The sequence below is a fragment of the Bos indicus x Bos taurus genome, chromosome 5 (genome assembly GCF_003369695.1).
Source record: "Bos indicus x Bos taurus breed Angus x Brahman F1 hybrid chromosome 5, Bos_hybrid_MaternalHap_v2.0, whole genome shotgun sequence".
NCBI classification, from domain to species: Eukaryota; Metazoa; Chordata; class Mammalia; order Artiodactyla; family Bovidae; genus Bos; species Bos indicus x Bos taurus.
In genome coordinates, this window is record NC_040080.1 from 78,703,844 (window position 1) to 78,727,689 (window position 23,846).

Consider the following 23,846-nt stretch of genomic DNA (forward strand, 5'->3'; position numbering starts at 1 on the left):
AAGGGATGGGAATGAGAAAATCCACAACTGGAAATACTTGTGGAGGAAACCTGGACTACCATAGAAGCAAGGAGCCATTATTGAGTGACATGTAGTGGGTGGAGCTGTCTTTGCAGCCTCTCTCCCTACACTGTCAGCCCCTACTTACACCTCGCCAGGTGGTAAAAATGGTTTCCGCCAGGGTGAGCTGTCTCATGCCTGCCACTAGGCACTAGAAAAGGCTCCTGCTGGGGCTAATCCTTTTGTACCTGTGGCCAAACACTAGGAAAAGCCCCTCCCAGGGCTGGCCCCAGCTCACCTGCTGCTAGGAACTAGGAAAGGCCCCCGACAGGGCTGGCTCTGATTGCTTGGAAAGATCACCCAGGGCTAACCTCATGTGCCTGCCACCAGGTGATAGGAAATGCTCCCACCAGGGCATGATCTCCCACATCATGGCCATCAGTTTCCCCGTGAACCTGTGACTGGGCCAGATCTCTTACAACTTCCAACCCCTTTGTGCACCTGTTGCCTCCCATGACGCTGGCAGCTGTGCCACCTCCGGGCCCTGTCCTCACTGGGGCAGACCAAAGTGCTCCAGGGCAGCCTTGGGAGTAGATCCCTGTGTGCGACTTACATTCAGAGGTGGAGCTAAAACCACTGCTAAGTCCCAGGAGCCACTGAATTTAAGAAGAAAAGCTGAAATTTTTCCTTGCAGATGCACAAATTGAAACCCTCACAAACAGCTTGGTAAAAACTCAGCACCTACAAAACATCTGAACAGATAAGTGCTCCCACAGCCAAGACAGACCTAGTTTTAGTAGGTGTAGCACTAGGGGTAAAGAACCCACCTGCCAATACAGGAGATATAAAAGATATGGGTTCAATCCCTGGGTTGAGAAGATCCCCTGGAAGCAGGGCAATCCACTCCAGTAGTGTTGTCTGCAGAATCCCATGGACAAAGCAGCCTAGCAGGCTATAGTCCATAGGGTTGCAAGACTCAGGCACAACTGAAGTGACTTAACATGCATGTACACTTGGTGGCTTGTGCCAGGCTAAAGTCTGAGCTACCCCTATAACACCTGGTAGCTTCCTAGATGGTGCATTGGTAAAGAAACTACCTACCAGTGCAGGAAATGCAAGAGACGAGGGTTCAGTCCCTTGCTCAGGAAGATCCCTGGAGTGGGAAATAGCAACCTACTCCCATATTCTTGCATAAAAATTCCATGGACAGCAGAACCTGGTGGGCTACAGTCCATGGGGTCACAAAGAGCAGACATGACTGAGCAACTGAGCATGACTCAGCACCTAATACCCACAACTGGTCCAGATCCATGATTACTGCAATCCTGGGGCTGGACTTCAGTGGATCTACTCTGATGACCTGGTGAAAGAAATCTCTAGGAGACACCAGAGTCAAATGCTAGCATGGCAATGCTAATATCAGTGTAGTCTGAGGGTCTGCACAATGGGTGAAAGATCATACAACAGAGTACACCACAGGAGAGTAGCTCCAAAGAAGGGATACTCAGTAGCTTCCCTCCCAGCAGCAGTGCTCCTACCGTGCCTACTTTGCACCACAGATCAGAGACACAGCTAAGAAGCAAATCTGGGGGCTTCTACTACAACAACTTGGAAGCCGACTCCACCCATGACAGGGCAGTGACAACCAAAGAGCAAAGGGGAGCCCTCACTCAATATCCAAGGCAGGCTCTGGTCACCACAACAATAGTCTAACCCTCATTAAGAGGATAACAGCACAAGTCTCTGGATCAACCTCACCTACCAGGGGACAGATAACAGAAGCAAGAGGAACTGCAACCCTGCAGCCTGGAAAGCAGATCACAAACACAAAACTTTGAGGAAGAAAAAAAAGGTAACAAAGAGATATGTTGCAGATGAAGGAGCAATGTTAAAACCTACAAGAACAATTAAATAAAGAGGAGATAAGCAATCTATCTGAAAGAGAATTCAGAGTATGATAGTAAAGATGATCCAAGATCTTAGAAACAGACTGGAGGCATGGATTGAAAAGATATAATAAAAGTTTAGCAAAGACCTAGAAGAACTAAAACACATATAAAAAGAAATGAACAAGACAGGAACTGAAAATGAAAAACACATTAGAAGAAATCAATAACAGAATAACTGAGGCAGAAGAATGCATAAGTAACCTGGAAGACAGAGTGGTATAAATCTCTGCTGTAGAACAGAATAATAATAATAATAAAATGAAAAGAAATGTGAATAAACTCAGAGACATCTGGAACAACATTAAATGCATGAACATTTGAATTATAGAGGTCCCAGAAGAAGAACAAAAAGGGTCTGAGAAAATATTTCCAGAAATCACAGTAAAAAACTTTTCTAACATGGGAAATGAGATAGTCACCCAAGCCTAGAAAGCAAAGAGAGTTGCATAAAGGATAAACCCAAGGAGGAACACACTGAGACACATATTATTAAACTAACAAAAATTAAGTACAAACAATATTGAAAGCAACAAGGGGAAAGCAACAAATAACATACAAGGAAACCCCAAAAAGTTATCAGCTGATTTTTCAGCAGAAACTCTGCAGGTCAGAGGGAGTGGGAGGATATATTTAAAATGATGAAAAGGAAAAGCCTATAACCAAAAATACTCTAACCAGCGAGGCTCTCATTCTGATTTGACAGAGCATCAAAAGTTTTACAGATAAACAAAAGCTAAGAGCATTCAGCACCTCCAAACCAGCTTTACAACTGCTAAAGGAACTTCTATAGGCAAAAAAACACTAGAAAGGAGAACAAAAAAGGAAGGGAAAGAGGAAAAAGACATACAAAGAAAACCACACCCCAAACAATTAAGAAAATGGCAATAGGAACATATCTATTGATAATTATCTGAAATGTAAATGGAATAATGTTCCAACCAGAAGAAACAGATTGGCTGAATGGATAAAACAAGACCTATATATAGGCTGTCTACAAGAGACCCACTTCAGACCTAGGGATACACACAGACTGAAATTGAGGAGATGGAAAAAGATAATCCATAAAAATGGAAAGCAAAGAAAAGCTGGAGTAGCAATACTCACATCAGACAAAATAGACTTTAAAATAAAGACTGTTAACAAGATAAGGAAAGATGCTACCTAATAATCAAGGGATCAATCCAAGAAGAAGATAAAGCAATTGTAAATATTTATGCACTCAACCTAGGAGAAAAAATTAACAAGAAAACACAAGTCTTAAATGAAACATTAGACCAGATAGACTTAATTGATATATACAGGACATTCCATCAGAAAACAGGAGAATATATTTTCTTTTCAAGAGCACATGAAACATTCTCCAGGATAGATTACATCTTGGGTCACAAATCAAGCTTCAGTAAAGTTAAGAAAACTGATATTGTATCAGGTATCTTTTCTGAAACAATGCTATGAGATTAGAAAGCAAATAAGGGGGGAAAAAAAACTATTAAAAACACAAACGTGGAGGCTAAACAATGTGCTACTAAACAACCTATGGATAACTGGAGAAATCAAAAAGGAAATAAAAAATATCTAGAAACAATTGAAAACTAAAACAGGTGACCCAAAGCCTATGGAAAGCAGCACAGTTCTAAGAGGGAAGTTTATAACAATACAATCCATCTCAAGAAAAATATCAAATAAACAACACAACCTTGTACCAAATGCAACTAGAGAAATAAGAAAAAACAAAACCAAAAGTTAGAAGAAGGAAAGAAATAATAAAAAACAGAGCAAAAATAAATGAAATATTATAAAACAGAGAATAGTAAAAGCCAATGAAACTAAAAATTGGTTCTTTGAGAAGATAAGCAAAATTGATAAAACCATTAGCCAGACTCCTTAAGAAAAAAAAAGGGAGAGGACTCAAATCAATAAAATTAGAAATGGAAAAGGAGACATTATAGCTGACACCACAGAAACACAAAAGATCATAAGAGACTACTACAAGCAATTACTAGGTTAACCAAAATGTTTGGGTTTTTCTGTAACATCTTCTGAAAAAATATGTGTGAACTTTTTGACCAACTCAGTATATGCCAATAAAATGGACAACCTGGAAGAAATGGACAAATTCTTAGAAAGGTATAACTTTCTAAGACTTAACTAGGAAGAAATAGAAAATATGAACAGGGATTTCCCTGGTGGTCCAGTGGTTAAAAATCTGTCTCCCAGAGCGCAGGATACAGGATTGATCCTTGGAGAACTATGATCCCACAAGCCAGAGAGGAACTAAACCCACATGCTACAACTAGAGAGAAGCCCATGTGCCACAGTAAAGAACCTACATGCCACAGATAAAACTCAATGCAGCCTTATAAGTAAATAAATATATTAAAAAAAATTTAACTGAACAAAATTATGAACAGGCCAGTCATGAATAATGAAATTGAAATAAAACTGTGATTAAAATCTTCCAAGAAACAAAAGTACAGGACTAGATGGCGTCACAGGTGAATTCTATTTTAGAGACCAGCTAACATGTCCTTCTCAAATTCTTCCAAAAATTGCAGAGGGAGGGACACTCCCAAGCTAATTTTATAAGGCCACTATCACCCTGATACCAAAACCAGACAAAATTAATACTCAGGAATCTCTTTCATTCCAATGCACTAACAGAAGATCAGAAAGAGAAATTAAGAAAACAATTCCATTTATGATTTCATCATGAAGATGAAACTATCTAGGGATAAAACTATCGAAGAAGGAAAAATACCTTGATTCAGAAAACTATAGGATACTGATGAAAGAAAACAAAGATGATACGAATGGATGGAGAGATATACCATGTTCTTGGATTTGAAGAATCAATACTGTAAAAATAATTGTACTACCCAAAGCAATCCACAGATTCAATGGAATCCCCATCAAATTACCAATGACATTATTCCACAGAATCAGATTAAAATATTTTTTAATTTGTATGGAAACACAAAATACCCCAAATAGCCAAAGCAATCTTGAAAAATAAAAACAGAGCTGGAGGAATCAGGCTCTCTGACTTCAGACTATACTCCAAAGCTACAGTAATCAAGACAGTATGGTACTGGGGCAAAAAAAGACATATGGATCAATGGAACAAGATAGAAAGCCCAAAGATAAATCTAGACACCTCTGTTCACCTACTTTATGACAAAGGAGGCAAGAATATACAAGAGAAAAACGACAGTCTCTTCAATAAGTGGTGCTGGGAAAACTGGGCAGCTATCTGTAAAAGAATAAAATTAGAACACTTCCTAATACCATACAGAAAAACAAACTCAAAATAGATTAAAGACCTAGATGTAAGGCTGGGCACTTACAACTCTTAGAGAAAATCATAAGCAGAACACCCTCTAACATAAGTTATAGAAAGATCTTTTTGGATCCATCTCCCAGAATAGTGAAACTAAAAACAAAAATAAGCAAAATGAGATCTAATTAAACTTATAACCTTTTGCATAGTAAATGAAACAATAAATAAAACAAAAAGACAACCTTCAGAATAGAAGAAAATATTTGCAAACAAAACAACCAACAAGGGATTCATCTCCAAAATATACAAACAGCTTATATAGCTCAATAATAAAAGAAACAATCCAATGAAAAAATGGGTGGAAGACCTAATAGACTTTTTTTCAAAGAAGACATACAGATGGCCAAAAAGCACATAAAAAAGATGCTCAACATCACTAATTATTAGAGAAATGAAAATTAAAATTACTTGTCAGAAAAACCATCATGAAAACATTTATAAACAATAAATGCTGGAGAGGGTGTGAAGAAAAGAGAAACCCTCCTACACTGTTGGTGGGCAAGTAAATTGGTACAACTACTATGGAGAACAATATGGAAGTTTTTCAAAAAATTAAAAATAGAACTACCATATGACCAAGAAATCTCACTCCAGTCATCTATGTGGAGAAAACCAAAATTCAAATAGATACACACACCCCAGTATTTATTGCAGCACTATTTACAATAGCCAAGACATGGAAGGAACCTAAATGTCCATCAACAGAGGAATGGATAAAGACCTGGTACATACTTACAATGGGATATTAGTCATAAAAAGGAACAAAGCAGTGCCATTTGCAAAGATGTGAAGAGACCTAGAGACTGTCATATAGAATGAAGTAAGTTGGAAAGAGAAAAATACATATCATGTAATATCACTTGTATGTGGAATCTAGAAAAATGGTACAGAAGAACTTATTTGCAAAGCAGAAATTGGGACACAGATGTAGAGAACAACCTTACGGATATCAGTGGGGGAAAGGAGGATGAATTGGGAGATTGGGGTTGGGATTGACATATGCACATTATTATGTATAAAATGAGAACCTACTGTGTTGCACAGGGAAGTCAATGTTCTGTGATGATCTGTATGGGAAGGAAATCTAAAAAAGCGGGGGATACATGTATACATAAGGCAATGGCACCCCACTCCAGTACTCTTGCTTGGAAAATCCCATGGATGGAGGAGCCTGTTAGGCTGCAGTCCATGGGGTCACTAAGAGTCGGACAGGACTGAGCGACTTCACTTTCACTTTTCACTTTCATGCATTGGAGAAGGAAATGGCAGCCCACTCCAGTGTTCTTGCCTGAAGAATCCCAGGGACGGGGGAGCCTGGTGGGCTGCCGTCTATGGGGTCACACAGAGTCGGACACGACTTAAGTGACTTAGCATAGCATAGCATAGATGATTCACTTTGTAGAAACACAATATTGTAAAGCAACTATGCCTGCATGCATGCTAAGTTACTTCAGTTGTATCCAACTCTTTGCAACCCTATGGACTGTAGCCCACCAGGCTCCTCTGCCCAGGGGATTCTCTAGGCAAGAATACTGGAGTGGATTGCCATGCCCTCCTCCAGGGGATCTTCCCAACCCAGGGAGCGAACCCGTGTCTCTTATGTCTCCTGAATTGGCAGGAATGTTCTTTACAATTCACACGACTTGGGATGTCCAAAACAACTATACTTCAATAAAAGTTTTTTTAAAAAAATACATACTGATATAAAAATGTACCTAGAATATTTTTTATATGAAAAACCAAATTGCAAAATTGTGTTTGTATACAGATCACCCTTAAACAACATAAATTTGAACTGAGAAATACTTACACACCTGTTTTTTTCAATAGTAAATACTGTGGTACTATATAGTTTGTGGTTGGTTTAACCCACAACAGCAGAACAGCAGATATGAAAGAACCATGGATATGAGGGCCTTCTGTAAGTTATATGCAGATTTTCAATTGCTTGCTAAAACCTTTGAGTTCCGTGGAACAAAAGGACATGGTTTATTTAAATACATAAAATTAAAGCTGCCTTTGACCCGAATACTTTTCTCTTTTGCCTTCTCAGTTAGTAAGGCGAAATTTTTTTAAGTCCAGAACATTTCTCCACTGTGTAGCAATCTGAATCTATTTTTCAAAACATCATTTATGTTTCACAAATATTATAAAATTAAGTTACAGAGAAAAATTTTTTGCAACAGTTTTTATTAGAAGTAAGAACACATAAGGTATATAAATTATAATTGTACTCAGTTGTCAGTTGTGTCTGATTCTTTGTGACCCCCTGGACTGTAGCCCACCAGGCTCCTCGGTCCATGGAATTTTCCAGGCAAGAGCACTGTAGTGGGTTGCCATTTTCTACTCCAGGGGATCTTCCCAACCCAGGGATCAAACTTGTGTCTCTTATGTCTCCAGGATTGGTAGGTGGATTCTTTACCACTAGCGCCACCTGGGAAGCCCTATAAATTATAATTGCATCATCTCTGGGAATGGAATTATGAGGCTTTTACTTTCTAAGATGTACATTTTTACAATATTTGAAAAATTAAAATTACTATCTTTATATTATTTTTATGGCCTGTCTTAATTTTGTAATAAGAAAAAAAAGTCACTTAGAAACAAAATCATTGGGTCTCTTAGGAAGGCAGCCATATCAGATATTTTTCTGAAGTGAGAATATCATAAAACAGAGTGGACTAAGCAAATCCTGATTTTCAAAGAGGAAAATGACTATCAAAACTCTCACACACATACTCACAAACACAAATATACACATGCACAAACATACACATGCAAACTTAGGACATTACCAAATCCCAAGTAGTCTAGGTTTAATTTTCCCATTTGGAAAAAACCCAGGCCCTCTGCTTTCTTTATTATTTCTCAACTGAATTTTCATCTTTACTAAAATTTCTAAATAAACTCGGTCAAAGGGAAAGGAAATGAGAACTAGAGTTTCATTGTTTCTTGTGCACTGGATTGAAAAGACTTTCCCTATTTCCCAATGATACTCCCCAAAAGGGACCAGTGTTCATTCCTGGGCAAACTTCCAGGAATTTTCCATCTATTTAAAAACATAATTTTATATTAGGGAAAAACTCTAAATGCCATGTGATTCAAAGTTCTTGCTTCTAGTGAAAACTGTTGAAATAAAATTTCCTCTATGACTTTTATAGCATTTATGAAACATAAGTGAGGATTTGAAAAAATAGGTTTAGATTGCTACACAGTGGAGAAATATTCTGGGCTTAAAAAAATAGCTCCCCCCTTGAAATAAGAACGCACAAAGACGAAAGTATTTGGGTCAAAGCATCCTTAAATTTTATGTATTTAAATAAATTATGTTCATTGTTTCACTAAACCCAAAAGCTTTAACAGGCAATCTTTCTTGAACACAGAACATACAAATCAAAACTCTGAGTCACGATACTTCTTCTGATGCTGAAACAGTGATACTAAGTCAGCTAAGAAGTGAAGTTTTCTTGCTTCCTGAAGATGTACAAACTGTTTTAGCTCACATCTATTTGTTAACAATTCTACATCTTTCTATTTTGTAATTTGTTTGATGGAATAAAACATAGTTTTAAAATCTATCTTATACTAAAGTAAAGAATTTCTCTAAGCAAATTTCTTTAAGTGTTGGAACTAGTGTTGCTTCAAATCATTAATAGTCTTACTAGAACTTCAGCAGGCTTCTTCCAGAGTAAGTGATGTCCTTGCAAATTTGTTTTCTTGCTTTGCTTAAAAATATGTTTCATGTTTTAAGGACTAGGCAAGTACAGTGAATTTCCTTATCATTTTTTATGTATAAGGATATAACAAGCCTTATTAGTATCTAAGATGTTGAGATAGCATAACACAGTGGCATATCTTATATAGAACATTGACATTCAAGTCTCATCTGTGTTGGAATCCCTGTTCCACCGCTTGCTGAGGGCCCTTGGGGAAACTGCTAAACTTCTGAATTTCATCTGTTAAAGGGGGGTTAGTAAAACCCACATCATTGGGCAGCTACAAATATTAAATAAGATGACAGTGTAAACTGAGTAACATGTTATATTCTGCAGAGTGAGCACTCGATAAACCATAACAATTACTATCATATATTTTTAAGGTTGAAAAATTCTTAAAACTAGTTCTAGAATTTCTTGATAACTTCTAAAAGAATAGAGTATGTGACAAATTATTATAAATTTCTATTCAGATTATTAGATTTCAAACTTATCCAAATAACTTACCCCCAATTAATAGGTAGTTGCTATTTTGCCACACTGTTTTAAAACTGGGAAGAAGTTGACCATATGACACAAAAAGACAACCTGCTTTCCATATTTATAGCACTTATGAACTATGATATTATAAGATGATATGTATAAATATTATACATGATATTTATGAATATGTATTATATTCTAAAATGATATCTATAGATATCATATATAAATACAATAATATAATATTATCTCTTTTGCCTACATTGGTTTCTTAATGTATCAAATGAAATAATAGATGTGAAATATGTAAAATATTGAGCACCATCACACAAAGACAAAATATCTTTGTATCAATATTACATCTAGCTCTATTACCTTTAGCAACTATTGTGAATTTACTATGTATCACTGTTCTAAATACTTTAAATAAAGTCTTATTAAATCTTCACAGCATCTTTATAAGGTATTTATCTCCATTTTACAGGTGAAGATACAAAGGTACAGAGAACAGAGTTAAAGATTTGATTCCAGAATTCTGATTTCAAAGCCTACATTCTTAATTACGGTACTACTCTGCTCCTTTTGATCATGTAAGTGGGCTAGAAAAATAAAACACATGCAAAATTAAACATAGAATTCTAGCTTGCTATTTCAGTAGTTTTTCTAGGCTATCAAATTATATGTTATCAAGTTATTTCTGTGTTCTGAAAGTGATTCTTTCTTGAGCTGATATGTATAACTCTTATTCTTACTTTTTCAAAGTATGTTTTATGCTGAAAAACTACCAAACAGAAGTTTCTGTGTATTATCTAATTCTCTATGTGTTGCTGTAGAGAAAAAAATAATGTATTGGTAAGACTGTTGGTCTGAAAATAAAAAAGTTCTGTGATACCTACTTCTCAAATTATTATATTTAATGTAAGCTGAGGGATTAACAGGAGAATATTTCTGTCATGAACCTTACATACATTTAGATTGACTATGGCTTCAGGAACACATGTTCATCCAAATATGAAAAAAAATCTTCAAATGCTAGCTGTGGACTCAGGAAAAAGCTTAGTTTGCTGAATGAAATATAGCACAAACAGAAAAGAGCAAGTTAACAATGGAAAAGCATCAAAAGCTATAAATTCCATCTTTGCTTATGTGCTTATGTTCCAACAACAGCATACATCAAAATTAAACCCAACTTAATTTTTTTAAGTTATGTTAAATACATGAAAAAAAGCCATGAATTATAGACTTTACCTCCTTCTCTTTGAACTATATGATAGAGATGAACACTGTGTAGAATACAATCTAGATCATGGTCTGTATAGCCTTTGTCATGCATGTCATCCACTGAATCTGGATAAATTACTTGATCTCGAAGACTTCCAAGAGACATGTATGGCCTGTAAAACACAAGAATCCGAGACAAAATCAGTTTAGCTTACTTATTGTGATATCCTAGTAGCCTGAAAACTCTAGAGGAGTCTTTAAATACTCTATTTCTAGGATTATATTTATTATCTGGTGATAAGTATTCTCTCTCAGATGTGTCAGGACAATATGTTGTTTTATTCATGTAAAAAAACATATTGAGACATGCCACAAGAAAAGTTTCTATAAGAAATACTTGGATATTTTCAGCACAGAAATACATACTTGTTCTGTTATATATATATATTTTTTTAAGTTTTATACTCTGAATTTAATTTTTCAAAATACTTTGAAAAGGCAAGTCCTTTCCAAGAGGACAAGGATTCTGTTTAGGGGATCTGATTCAATTAGTGAAAAACGTGGGTAACAGTTGCCCAGAACATTTTGATTATTCCATCCAAAAAAGATTTATGTCTATATCATATAAAGACATACCTGTAGGATAGTACTATAAGATATATTATTATTATTTGCCACTTTATTTACTTTTTAATTGAAGGATAATTGCTTTACAGAGTTTTGTTATTTTCTGTCAAACATCAACAAGAATCAGCCATAGGTACACCCATATCTCCTCCCTCCCTAACCTCCCTCCCATCTCCCTCCCATCCCAGCCTTCTAGATTGTCACAGAGCCCCTGTTTGAGCTCCCTGGGTCATACAGCAAATTCCCATTGGCTATCTATTTTACACACGGTATTGTAAGTTTCCATGTGTTCTGTTATATTTCATAAATGTTGCTTCTGTATTTCATCTAAAACTATTTGGGTTAAAAATTATAAAATTTGAGGCTTTGACAATATGAACAAACAAAACTTTTAAAAGATATTCAAAATAAGAGAAATGCAAATTAACAATATACTTAGTTTCTTATTTATCAGATTGGTAGAAGTCCAAAAACTTGACAATTCACTCAATGGGCAAGTCTATGGAGAGACAGATACTTTCTTACAATCATGAAAATACAAAATGGTACAACCCTTTGGAGAGGATTTGGCAAACCAATATATCATCTGGTGTTTGATCCACTTCTAGGACTTTATTCTAAAAATATACTTTCAAAAGTGTACCACCAAGAACAAAAAAGTATATAAAGTTATCCATTACAGCATTATTTGAAATTGCAAAATATTGAGAAAACCTAAATGCACATACAAAGGAGACTGATTAAATAAACAATGGTACCTGTACCATGCAGCTATAAAACTGGATGTGGACGGTCTCTATTAATTGATATAGAGTGATTTCCATAATATATTAAGTTGAAAAGCAAAGTACAAATTAGATGTATAGCAGAATTTCTCAACAGTGGTATCATGGCTATGTTAAACCAGATAATTCTTTGTTACTGAGGTCTTGTGTATTATAGGATGTTTAACAGCACATTTGGTCTCTACCCACTAGATGACTAGATGTTAGTAGCATCCACTGTGGCAGAGACAAAAAAAGTTTTCAAATATTATCCTCCAGGGGACAAAACCATCTCCATTTGATAGACCCACCAATGTGCAATGTACTACTTTCATGTAAAATGAAAGCAAAGTAAGAAAACGTAAGTTTATCTGCTGATATTTACAAAAGGAAATACAGTAAACCAGAAACTAATGAAATCACTTATCTATAGAAGATGGGAGGAACAAAGCAGAATAGATAGGGAAGGGGGAGACCTCTCTAAATATCTTCCCTATGTATTTTAACTCTTAGACTCATGTTAAATGTTATTATTTTAATTAACTAATAAAGATGAAGGAAGAAACCCTAAAATTGAATAGAAACAGAAACAAATAAACTGTAAGTATATCAAATGAACAACATAACCACATTGAAAGGGGAAGAGAGACTGATCCAAGTAACTTTCAAATTTGGCTACATAATTTCAGTTGAAAACCAAAAGAACCACAAAGCAACTTTGAAACTAACTGTTCATATTTCTTATTGCTGCAGGTGTAGAAATTCTGAAACTATGTTGTAGGAAAGACCAAGTAAGTAAATTTTAATAATGTCACAAGGTAGGGTTCTCATTGTGGAAGAAGGAAGATATAAATATGAAATGAGGGAGGAAAAGCAAAAAAAAAAAAAAAAAAACAAAAACACGATAGTGTTTAATTTGATTTAGAGTATCACCATGAATTCATATTTTTTCAAACAAAAACATCATGAAGAAACTATCTGATTAACCCAAACTGAGGGACTTTAAGAATAACCAACAATAGTTCTGCACTCATTACAAATATCAATGTCATAAAAAAAATGCTGAGGAATTTATTCAGGTTTAAAGAAACTAGGGCAACATAGCAACTAAAATGCAATGTATGATGCTGGACTGAGAAAAATAAGTTATCATAAAGAATAATATTGTATCAATTGGTAACATTTCAGTGTAGAAAGTTGTTGGACATTATCAAGAGGACTTCACTGTCAGTTGTCCAGTGAGTTGGACTCAGGCAGTCTGATGCTCCTGACCCTCTCCCCTGGCCTATGTTCAACCCACAGTTCCCACAGCCACCAAGAATTTTAAAAGGGACCGCCTGAGAGAGCAATGTGGTGTTGAGAACATCTGGATGGTATACATGACTGAACTACATTAAAGTCCGTACAAATTTTTATGATTCTGATAAATGGAATTAGAGATCTACTCATCTTGAAGCTGCCCATCACAAGCCTCAGATGTAACTTCCCTTGCTTATTAAATCTGCCACCCACCAGTCTAGAGTGGTCTGCCTTTTCCTGGTCTCTTCTTGCCCTCTATGTATGAGGGACAGTACAAAAACCAATAAAAGTATGTCCAGATAATATTATATCAGCTTTTAAAAATACATAAATTTTTTATAGGAAATATTACAGTACTTCATTATCTGTGCTGCTGCTGCTAAGTCGCTTCAGTCGTGTCTGACTCTGCGTGACCCCATAGACAGCAGCCCACCAGGCTCTGCCATCCCTGGGATTCTCCAGGCAAGAACACTAGAGTGGGTTGCCATTTCCTTCTCCACTGCGTGAAAGTGAAAAGTGAAAGTGAAGTCGCTCGGTCGTGACTGACTCCTAGCGACCCCATGGAATGCAGCCCACCAGGCTTCTCCATCCACGGGATTTTCTAGGCAAGAGTACTGGAGTGGCTTGCCATTGCCTTGTTAACTAATTATAAATTATACATGGATTTTCAAATGCTCTGGGGGTCAGCTCCTCTAACTTCTGTATTGCTCAAGGGTCAACTGCATACACTAAAGAAGTTATGCATGAAGATTTATTTACTGCAACTTACTTAATAATAAGGTGTGTACGTGTACAAAGAAAGAGAGAAAGAATCAAAGATTTTAGTGTACAAAGAGACAGAATAAAAGGTTTGAAATACAAAATGTGTTTTGTAGACCAATTATCTACCCACATTCCTATACCATTAAAATGATTGAGTTTAAGGATAGATACCATGAGGTTATAAAAGATTTAACTAATACTTGAAAATAAAAAGAATTTATATTTCAATTATACATGTATGCATTTATATAATAAGATTCTCAATGGAGTCTTTGCAATATAAGGAATCTCTGCTGCTGCTGCTGCTGCTGCTAAGTCACTTCAGTCATGTTCAACTCTGTGTGACCCCATAGATGGCAGCCCACTAGGTTCCTCTGTCCCTAGGATTCTCCAGGCAAGAGTCCTGGAGTGGGTTGCCATTTCCTTCTCCAATGCATGAAAGTGAAAAGTGAAAGTGTAGTCGCTTAGTCATGTCCGACTCTTAGCGACCCCATGGACTGCAGCCTACCAGGCTCCTCCGTCCATGGGATTTTCCAGGCAAGAGTACTGGAGTGGGTTGCCATTACCTTCTCTGATAAGGAATCTCTAGTAATATCTTTTAAATTGAGATATATTCACATTATAAAATTTGCACTGTTAAAGTGTAAAATTCAATGATTTTTAGTATATTTACAAGCTCATGTAAATATTACCACTATCTAATTCTAAAACATTTCCTTTATCCCAAAAAGAAACTCAGCAGATACTCCTGGTTCTTCCTTCCTCCCTGGCAATCAATAATCTACTTTCTGTCTCTGTGGATTTGTGTATTCTAGAGATTTCACATGCATGGAATCACACAATACGTAGTCTTCTCTCTCTCAGCCTAAAGTCTTCAGGTTATTCCTTGTTGTAGAAGGTTGCTGTATTTCATTCTTTTCTATGTCTGAATTAAATTCCACTGTATAGATACGCCACATGTTGTTAACCTGAATGTTAACAACACTCAGGTTGTTAAAGAGTGTTGTAAAGAGTGTTGTTTTCACTCTTTGGCTATTATGAACAGTGGGCATACATCTTGGAGTGGTGCATATGTTAACTGTGTTTAATTTTTTGAGGAACTGATCAAATGTTTTTCCCAAGGGCTGCATCATTTCTAGTCACTTTTCTTCTACCTTGGGTTAACCACTCCAGTATTCTGGTCTGGGGGATTCCATGGACAGCGGAGACTGGCAGGCTACAGTCCATGGGGTTGCAAAGATTTAGACACAACTGAGTGACTAACATTTTCACTTCTTGTATTCCCTATGTCTTCTCTTTCTGGTCTCTGCTTTATCTTCCCTCTTCAGTTTAGCCATATTAAAAAAAAAAAAAAAAAAACAGAATTAGAACACAATGTTACTTATTTCCATCATTTTAAGCATTTATATAATGTGATATTTTTTCATAATAACAACAGTAGCATAAAATATACAGTGGCCCTCAGGGCCAAGGAACAATTTTTCAGTTGGTACCCTGAGTCTAAGAAGAAATACAAGGAAATATTAAGAGTCGGTACTTTTGCTAACTTACAAAGCAATGTCTGTTCCAATTTAATGTAAATCAGAGGCACAGATATTCTCAGTATAAAACCCAAATAAATTCAATCCATAGAACAGCCATGAACATACATAACTGAGACTACAATGATTAAAATACATCTGAACATTCATTTCAAAGGTTTTTCTACGGGATTCCACTATAAGATCTGATTAACCAGCAATATTTGATGAAGTACCATTTTCTATCTACATTTCAGGGAAGACAGTATAGAGACATGGATGTGATAATGGGTTTTGGAGAGAGAGTTCTAGACTAGAATCCCGATTTGGCCATTTACTAGCAATGTGACCCAAATCCTGAGCTACACTTACCTCATTTGTAAAGTAACTTACTTATTGAATTTGTTATGAGGATAAAATGAAGGAGTGGGTTTTTATAAAGCAATGTAGCCAGAGGACAGACAGTGAAGAATCTGCCTGCAATGCAGGAGACCCGGGTTTTATCCTTAGGTCAAGAAGACCCCCTGGAGAAAGGAATGGCTACTTACTCCAGTATTTTTATCTGGAGAATTCTATGGACAGAGGAACCTAGCAGGCTACAGTATATTGGGTCAATGCTACAAAGAGTTGGACAGGATTGGGTGATTAACACTCTCACATGAAGCAACTTAGTACAGTATGACAGACACATAGTAGGCATTCAATAAACCATTATGGAGACAAAAATGTTCATTAAAAAGGCAATATTTTTAAAAAGAACTTAAGTTTGTTTTCTGTGTCTGAGTCTCTTTCTGGTTTGTAACAGAAAAGTTCAATTGAAAGTTGAAAGTTCATTTGAAAACAAACTGATGGTTACCAAAGGTGGAAGAGGAAGGGGAGGGATGCATTAGGAGTTTGAAATTAGAACATAAAATCTAATGTATATAAAATTGAAAAACAGTAAGGTTATATACTATTTAACTATTAAGCAGGATAGCACAGGGAACTATATTAAATATCTTGTCACAACCTTTACTGGAAAAGAATACACCACACACTTATGGTCAATTTATCTTCAACAAAGGAGGCAAGAACAAATACTGAAAAAGAGACTGTCTTTTTAGCAAGCAGTGTTGTGAAAATTGGACAGTCACAGGTAAATCAATGAAGATATAACTTCTCACTATACACATGAAAAAAACTCTCAAAATGGCTTAAAGGCTTAAACATAAGACATTACACCATAAAACTCCTAAAAGATAACATAGGTAAAACACCCTTTGACATAAATTGTACTAATGTTTTCTTAGGTCAATTTCCCGAGGTAATAGAAATAAAAACAAAAATAAACAAACTGCACTTAGTCAAACTTATAAGCTTTTGCACAGCAGAAGAAATGGGAGAAAATATTTCCAAATGATGCAACTGACAAGGGCTTAATTTCCAAAATATACAAACTACTCATTCAACTCAAAAACAAAATAAAACAGTTCAGTACCTCAGTCATGTCCAATACTTTGTGACCCCATAGACTGCAGCACACCAGGCATCCCTGTCCATCATCAACACCTGGAGTTTACTCAAACTCATGTCCATAGAGTCAGTGATGCCATCCAACCACCTCATCCTCTGTCGTCCCCTTCTCTTCCTGCCTTCAAACTTTCCCAGCATCATGGTCTTTTCCAACAAGTAAGTTTTTCACATCAGGTGGCCAAAGTATTAGAGTTTCAGCTTCAACATCTGTCCTTTAATGACTATCCAGGATTGATTTTCTTTAGGATTGACTGGTTGGATCTCCTTGCAGTTCAAGGGACTCTTAAGAGTCTTCTCCAACACCACAATTCAAAGCACCAATTCTTCAGCACGCAGCTTTCTTTATAGTCCAACACTCACATACATATATGACTACAGGAAAGGCCACAGCTTTGACTAGAAAGGCTTTTGTTGGCAAAGTAAAGCTGCTTTTTAATATTCTGTCTAGTTTGATCATGGCTTTTCTTCCAAGGAGCAAGTATCTTTTAATTTCATGGCTGCAGTCACTATCTGTAGTGACTTTGGAGCCTACAAAAATAGTCTCTCATTGCTTCCATTGTTTCCCTATCTATTTGCTGTGAAGTGATGGGACCAGATGCCATTATCTTAGTTTTCTGAATGTCAAGTTGTAAGCCAACTTTTTCACTCTCCTCTTTCACTTTTTTTTTTCTAATTTTATTTTTAAACTTTACATAATTGTATTAGTTTTGCCAAATATCAAAATGAATCTGCCACAGGTATACATGTGTTCCCCATCCCGAAACCTCCTCCCTCCTCCCTCCCCATACCATCCCTCTGGGCCGTCCCAGTGCACCAGCCCCAAGCATCCAGCATCGTGCATCGAACCTGGACTGGCAACTCGTTTCCTACATGATATTTTACATGTTTCATTGCCATTCTCCCAAATCTTCCCACCCTCTCCCTCTCCCACAGAGTCCATAAGACTGTTCTATACATCAGTGTCTCTTTTGCTGTCTCGTACACCGGGTTATTGTTACCATCTTTCTAAATACCATATATACGCGTTAGTATACTGTATTTATGTTTTTCCTTCTGGCTTACTTCACTCTGTATAATAGGCTCCAGTTTCATCCACCTCATTAGAACTGATTCAAATGTATTCTTTTTAATGGCTGAGTAATACTCCATTGTGTATAGGTACCACAGCTTTCTTTTTCTTTTTTTATTTTATTTTATTTTTTTTTTTTTTAAATTTCAGGTATACACGTGCTCCCCATCCTGAACCCTCCTCCCTCCCCCCTCCCCATACCATCCCCCTGGGCCGTCCCAGCGCTCAAGCCCCAAGCATCCAGCATCGTGCACTGAACCTGGACTGGCATCTCGTTTCATACATGACATTTCACATGTTTCAATGCCATTCTCCCAAATCTTCCCACCCTCTCCCTCTCCCACAGAGTCCATAAGACTGTTCTATACATCAGTGTCTCTTTTGCTGTCTCGTATACAGGGTTATCGTTACCATCTTTCTAAATTCCATATATATGCGTTAGTATACTGTATTGATGTTTTTCCTTCTGGCTTACTTCACTCTGTATAATAGGCTCCAGTTTCATCCACCTCATTAGAACTGATTCAAATGTATTCTTTTTAATGGCTGAGTAATACTCCATTGTGTATGTGTACCACAGCTTTCTTATCCATTCATCTGCTGATGGACATCTAGGTTGCTTCCATGTCTTGGCTATTATAAACAGTGCTGCGATGAACATTGGGGTACACGTGTCTCTTTCCCTTCTGGTTTCCTCAGTGTGTATGCCCAGCAGTGGGATTGCTGGATCATAAGGCAGTTCTATTTCCAGTTTTTTAAGGAATCTCCACACTGTTCTCCATAGTGGCTGTACTAGTTTGCATTCCCACCAACAGTGTAAGAGGGTTCCCTTTTCTCCACACCCTCTCCAGCATTTATTATTTGTAGACTTTTGGATCGCAGCCATTCTGACTGGTGTGAAATGGTACCTCATAGTGGTTTTGATTTGCATTTCTCTGATAATGAGTGATGTTGAGCATCTTTTCATGTGTTTGTTAGCCATCTGTATGTCTTCTTTGGAGAAATGTCTATTTAGTTCTTTGGCCCATTTTTTGATTGGGTCGTTTATTTTTCTGGAGTTGAGCTGTAGGAGTTGCTTGTATATTTTTGAGATTAGTTGTTTGTCAGTTGCTTCATTTGCTATTATTTTCTCCCATTCTGAAGGCTGTCTTTTCACCTTGCTAATAGTTTCCTTTGATGTGCAGAAGCTTTTAAGTTTAATTAGGTCCCATTTGTTTATTTTTGCTTTTATTTCCAATATTCTGGGAGGTGGGTCATAGAGGATCCTGCTGTGATGTATGTCAGAGAGTGTTTTGCCTATGTTCTCCTCTAGGAGTTTTATAGTTTCTGGTCTTACGTTGAGATCTTTAATCCATTTTGAGTTTATTTTTGTATATGGTGTTAGAAAGTGTTCTAGTTTCATTCTTTTACAAGTGGTTGACCAGATTTCCCAGCACCACTTGTTAAAGAGATTGTCTTTAATCCACTGTATATTCTTGCCTCCTTTGTCAAAGATAAGGTGTCCATATGTGCGTGGATTTATCTCTGGGCTTTCTATTTTGTTCCATTGATCTATATTTCTGTCTTTGTGCCAGTACCATACTGTCTTGATAACTGTGGCTTTGTAGTAGAGCCTGAAGTCAGGTAGGTTGATTCCTCCAGTTCCATTTTTCTTTCTCAAGATCGCTTTAGCTATTCGAGGTTTTTTGTATTTCCATACAAATTGTGAAATTATTTGTTCTAGCTCTGTGAAGAATACCGTTGGTAGCTTGATAGGGATTGCATTGAATCTATAAATTGCTTTGGGTAGTATACTCATTTTCACTATATTGATTCTTCCAATCCATGAACATGGTATATTTCTCCATCTATTAGTGTCCTCTTTGATTTCTTTCACCAGTGTTTTATAGTTTTCTATATATAGGTCTTTAGTTTCTTTAGGAAGATATATTCCTAAGTATTTTATTCTTTTCGTTGCAATGGTGAATGGAATTGTTTCCTTAATTTCTCTTTCTGTTTTCTCATTATTAGTGTATAGGAATGCAAGGGATTTCTGTGTGTTGATTTTATATCCTGCAACTTTACTATAATCATTGATTAGTTCTAGTAATTTTCTGGTGGAGTCTTTAGGGTTTTCTATGTAGAGGATCATGTCATCTGCAAATAGTCAGAGTTTTACTTTTTCTTTTCCAATTTGGATTCCTTTTATTTCTTTTTCTGCTCTGATTGCTGTGGCCAAAACTTCCAAAACTATGTTGAATAGTAATGGTGAAAGTGGGCACCCTTGTCTTGTTCCTGACTTTAGAGGGAATGCTTTCAGTTTTTCACCATTGAGGATAATGTTTGCTGTGGGTTTGTCATATATAGCTTTTATTATGTTGAGGTATGTTCCTTCTATTCCTGCTTTCTGGAGAGTTTTTATCATAAATGGGTGTTGAATTTTGTCAAAGGCTTTCTCTGCATCTATTGAGATAATCATATGGTTTTTATTTTTCAATTTGTTAATGTGGTGTATTACATTGATTGATTTGCGGATATTGAAGAATCCTTGCATCCCTGGGATAAAGCCCACTTGGTCATGGTGTATGATCTTTTTAATGTGTTGTTGGATTCTGATTGCTAGAATTTTGTTTAGGATTTTTGCATCTATGTTCATCAGTGATATTGGCCTGTAGTTTTCTTTTTTTGTGGCATCTTTGTCAGGTTTTGGTATTAGGGTGATGGTGGCCTCATAGAATGAGTTTGGAAGTTTACCTTCCTCTGCAATTTTCTGGAAGAGTTTGAGCAGGATAGGTGTTAGCTCTTCTCTAAATTTTTGGTAGAATTCAGCTGTGAAGCCGTCTGGACCTGGGCTTTTGTTTGCTGGAAGATTTTTGATTACAGTTTCAATTTCCGTGCTTGTGATGGGTCTGTTAAGGTTTTCTATTTCTTCCTGGTGGAGTTTTGGAAAGTTGTACTTTTCTAAGAATTTGTCCATTTCTTCCTCGTTGTCCATTTTATTGGCATATAATTGTTGATAATAGTCTCTTATGATCCTTTGCATTTCTATGTTGTCTGTTGTGATCTCTCCACTGTCATTTCTAATTTTATTGATTTGATTTTTCTCCCTTTGTTTCCTGATGAGTCTGGCTAATGGTTTGTCAATTTTATTTATCCTTTCAAAGAACCAGCTTTTGGCTTTGTTGATTTTTGCTATGGTCTCTTTTGTTTCTTTTGCATTTATTTCTGCTCTAATTTTTAAGATTTCTTTCCTTCTACTAACCCTGGGGTTCTTCATTTCTTCCTTTTCTAGTTGCTTTAGGTGTAGAGTTAGGTTATTTATTTGACTTTTTTCTTGTTTCTTGAGGTGTGCCTGTATTGCTATGAACTTTCCCCTTAGGACTGCTTTTACTGTGTCCCACAGGTTTTGGGTTGTTGTGTTTTCATTTTCATTCGTTTCTATGCAAATTTTGATTTCTTTTTTGATTTCTTCTGTGATTTGTGGGTTATTCAGCAGCGTGTTGTTCAGCCTCCATATGTTGGAATTTTTAATAGTTTTTCTCCTGTAATTGAGATCTAATCTTACTGCATTGTGGTCAGAAAAGATGCTTGGAATGATTTCTATTTTTTTGAATTTACCAAGGCTAGCTTTATGGCCCAGGATGTGGTCTATCCTGGAGAAGGTTCCATGTGCGCTTGAGAAAAAGGTGAAATTCATTGTTTTGGGATGAAATGTCCTATAGATATCAATTAGGTCTAACTGGTCTATTGTATCATTTAAAGTTTGTGTTTCCTTGTTAATTTTCTGTTTAGTTGATCTATCCATAGGTGTGAGTGGGGTATTAAAGTCTCCCACTATTATTGTGTTATTGTTAATTTCTCCTTTCATACTTGTTAGCATTTGTCTTACATACTGCGGTGCTCCCGTGTTGGGTGCATATATATTTATAATTGTTATATCTTCTTCTTGGATTGATCCTTTGATCATTATGTAGTGACCTTCTTTGTCTCTTTTCACAGCCTTTGTTTTAAAGTCTATTTTATCTGATATGAGTATTGCTACTCCTGCTTTCTTTTGGTCCCTATTTGCATGGAAAATCTTTTTCCAGCCCTTCACTTTCAGTCTGTATGTGTCCCCTGTTTTGAGGTGGGTCTCCTGTAGACAACATATGTAGGGGTCTTGTTTTTGTATCCATTCAGCCAGTGTTTGTCTGTTGGTTGGGGCATTCAACCCATTTACGTTTAAGGTAATTACTGATAAGTATGATCCCGTTGCCATTTACTTTATTGTTTGGGGTTCAAATTTATACACCATTTTTGTGTTTCCTGTCTAGAGAATATCCTTTAGTATTTGTTGGAGAGCTGGTTTGGTGGTGCAGAATTCTCTCAGCTTTTGCTTGTCTGAGAAGCTTTTGATTTCTCCTTCATACTTGAATGAAATCCTTGCTGGGTACAATAATCTGGGCTGTAGGTTATTTTCTTTCATCATTTTAAGTATGTCTTGCCATTCCCTCCTGGCTTGAAGAGTTTCTATTGAAAGATCAGCTGTTATCCTTATGGGAATTCCCTTGTGTGTTATTTGTTGTTTTTCCCTTGCTGCTTTTAATATTTGTTCTTTGTGTTTGATCTTTGTTAATTTGATTAATATGTGTCTTGGGGTGTTTCGCCTTGGGTTTATTCTGTTTGGGATTCTCTGGGTTTCTTGGACTTGGGTGATTATTTCCTTCCCCAGTTTAGGGAAGTTTTCAACTATTATCTCCTCAAGTATTTTCTCATGGTCTTTCTTTTTGTCTTCTTCTTCTGGAACCCCTATGATTCGAATGTTGTAGCGTTTAATATTGTCCTGGAGGTCTCTGAGATTGTCCTCATTTCTTTTAATTCGTTTTTCTTTTATCCTCTCTGATTCATTTATTTCTACCATTCTATCTTCTAATTCACTAATCCTATCTTCTGCCTCTGTTATTCTACTATTTGTTGCCTCCAGAGTGTTTTTAATTTCATTTATTGCATTATTCATTATATATTGACTCTTTTTTATTTCTTCTAGGTCCTTGTTAAACCTTTCTTGCATCTTCTCAATCCTTGTCTCCAAGCTATTTATCTGTGATTCCATTTTAATTTCAAGATTTTGGATCAATTTCACTATCATTATTCGGAATTCTTTATCAGGTAGATTCCCTATCTCTTCCTCTTTTGTTTGGTTTGGTGGGCATTTATCCTGTTCCTTTATCTGCTGGCTATTCCTCTGTATCTTCATCTTGTTTAAATTGCTGAGTTTGGGGTGTCCTTTCTGTATTCTGGCAGTTTGTGGAGTTCTCTTTATTGTGGCTTTTCCTCGCTGTGTGTGGGTTTGTACAGGTGGCTTGTCAAGGTTTCCTGGTTAGGGAAGCTTGTGTCAGTGTTCTGATGGGTGGAACTGTATTTCTTCTCTTTGTTCAGTACTGCTGTGGGGAGGGAGGGAGGGATGCTGCAAACAAATAACACTGGCGTGCGCTCGCAGTGCCTTAGCCACACTGGGTCTGCCCCCGCTCACGGCGCGTGTAGCCTCCCTGCCCACACTGCTCGGGCTCTAGGTTGTTCCGCCGGGAACAATCCGAGGCTGGCCCTGGGTTGCATGTACCTCCCAGGT

The 23,846-nt window shown here is 36.7% G+C and overlaps 1 protein-coding gene across 2 annotated transcripts in view; it reads right to left on the reverse strand.

The window, feature by feature from the left end:
- ABCD2 (ATP binding cassette subfamily D member 2) overlaps positions 1-23,846 on the reverse strand; it is a 96,403-nt gene that overhangs the window by 24,497 nt on the left and 48,060 nt on the right. For both annotated transcript variants that reach the window (XM_027542581.1, XM_027542580.1), the window contains one exon: positions 10,734-10,879. In XM_027542581.1, the coding sequence (XP_027398382.1) occupies positions 10,734-10,879 (146 nt within the window). The remainder of the gene's footprint in view (positions 1-10,733; positions 10,880-23,846) is intronic.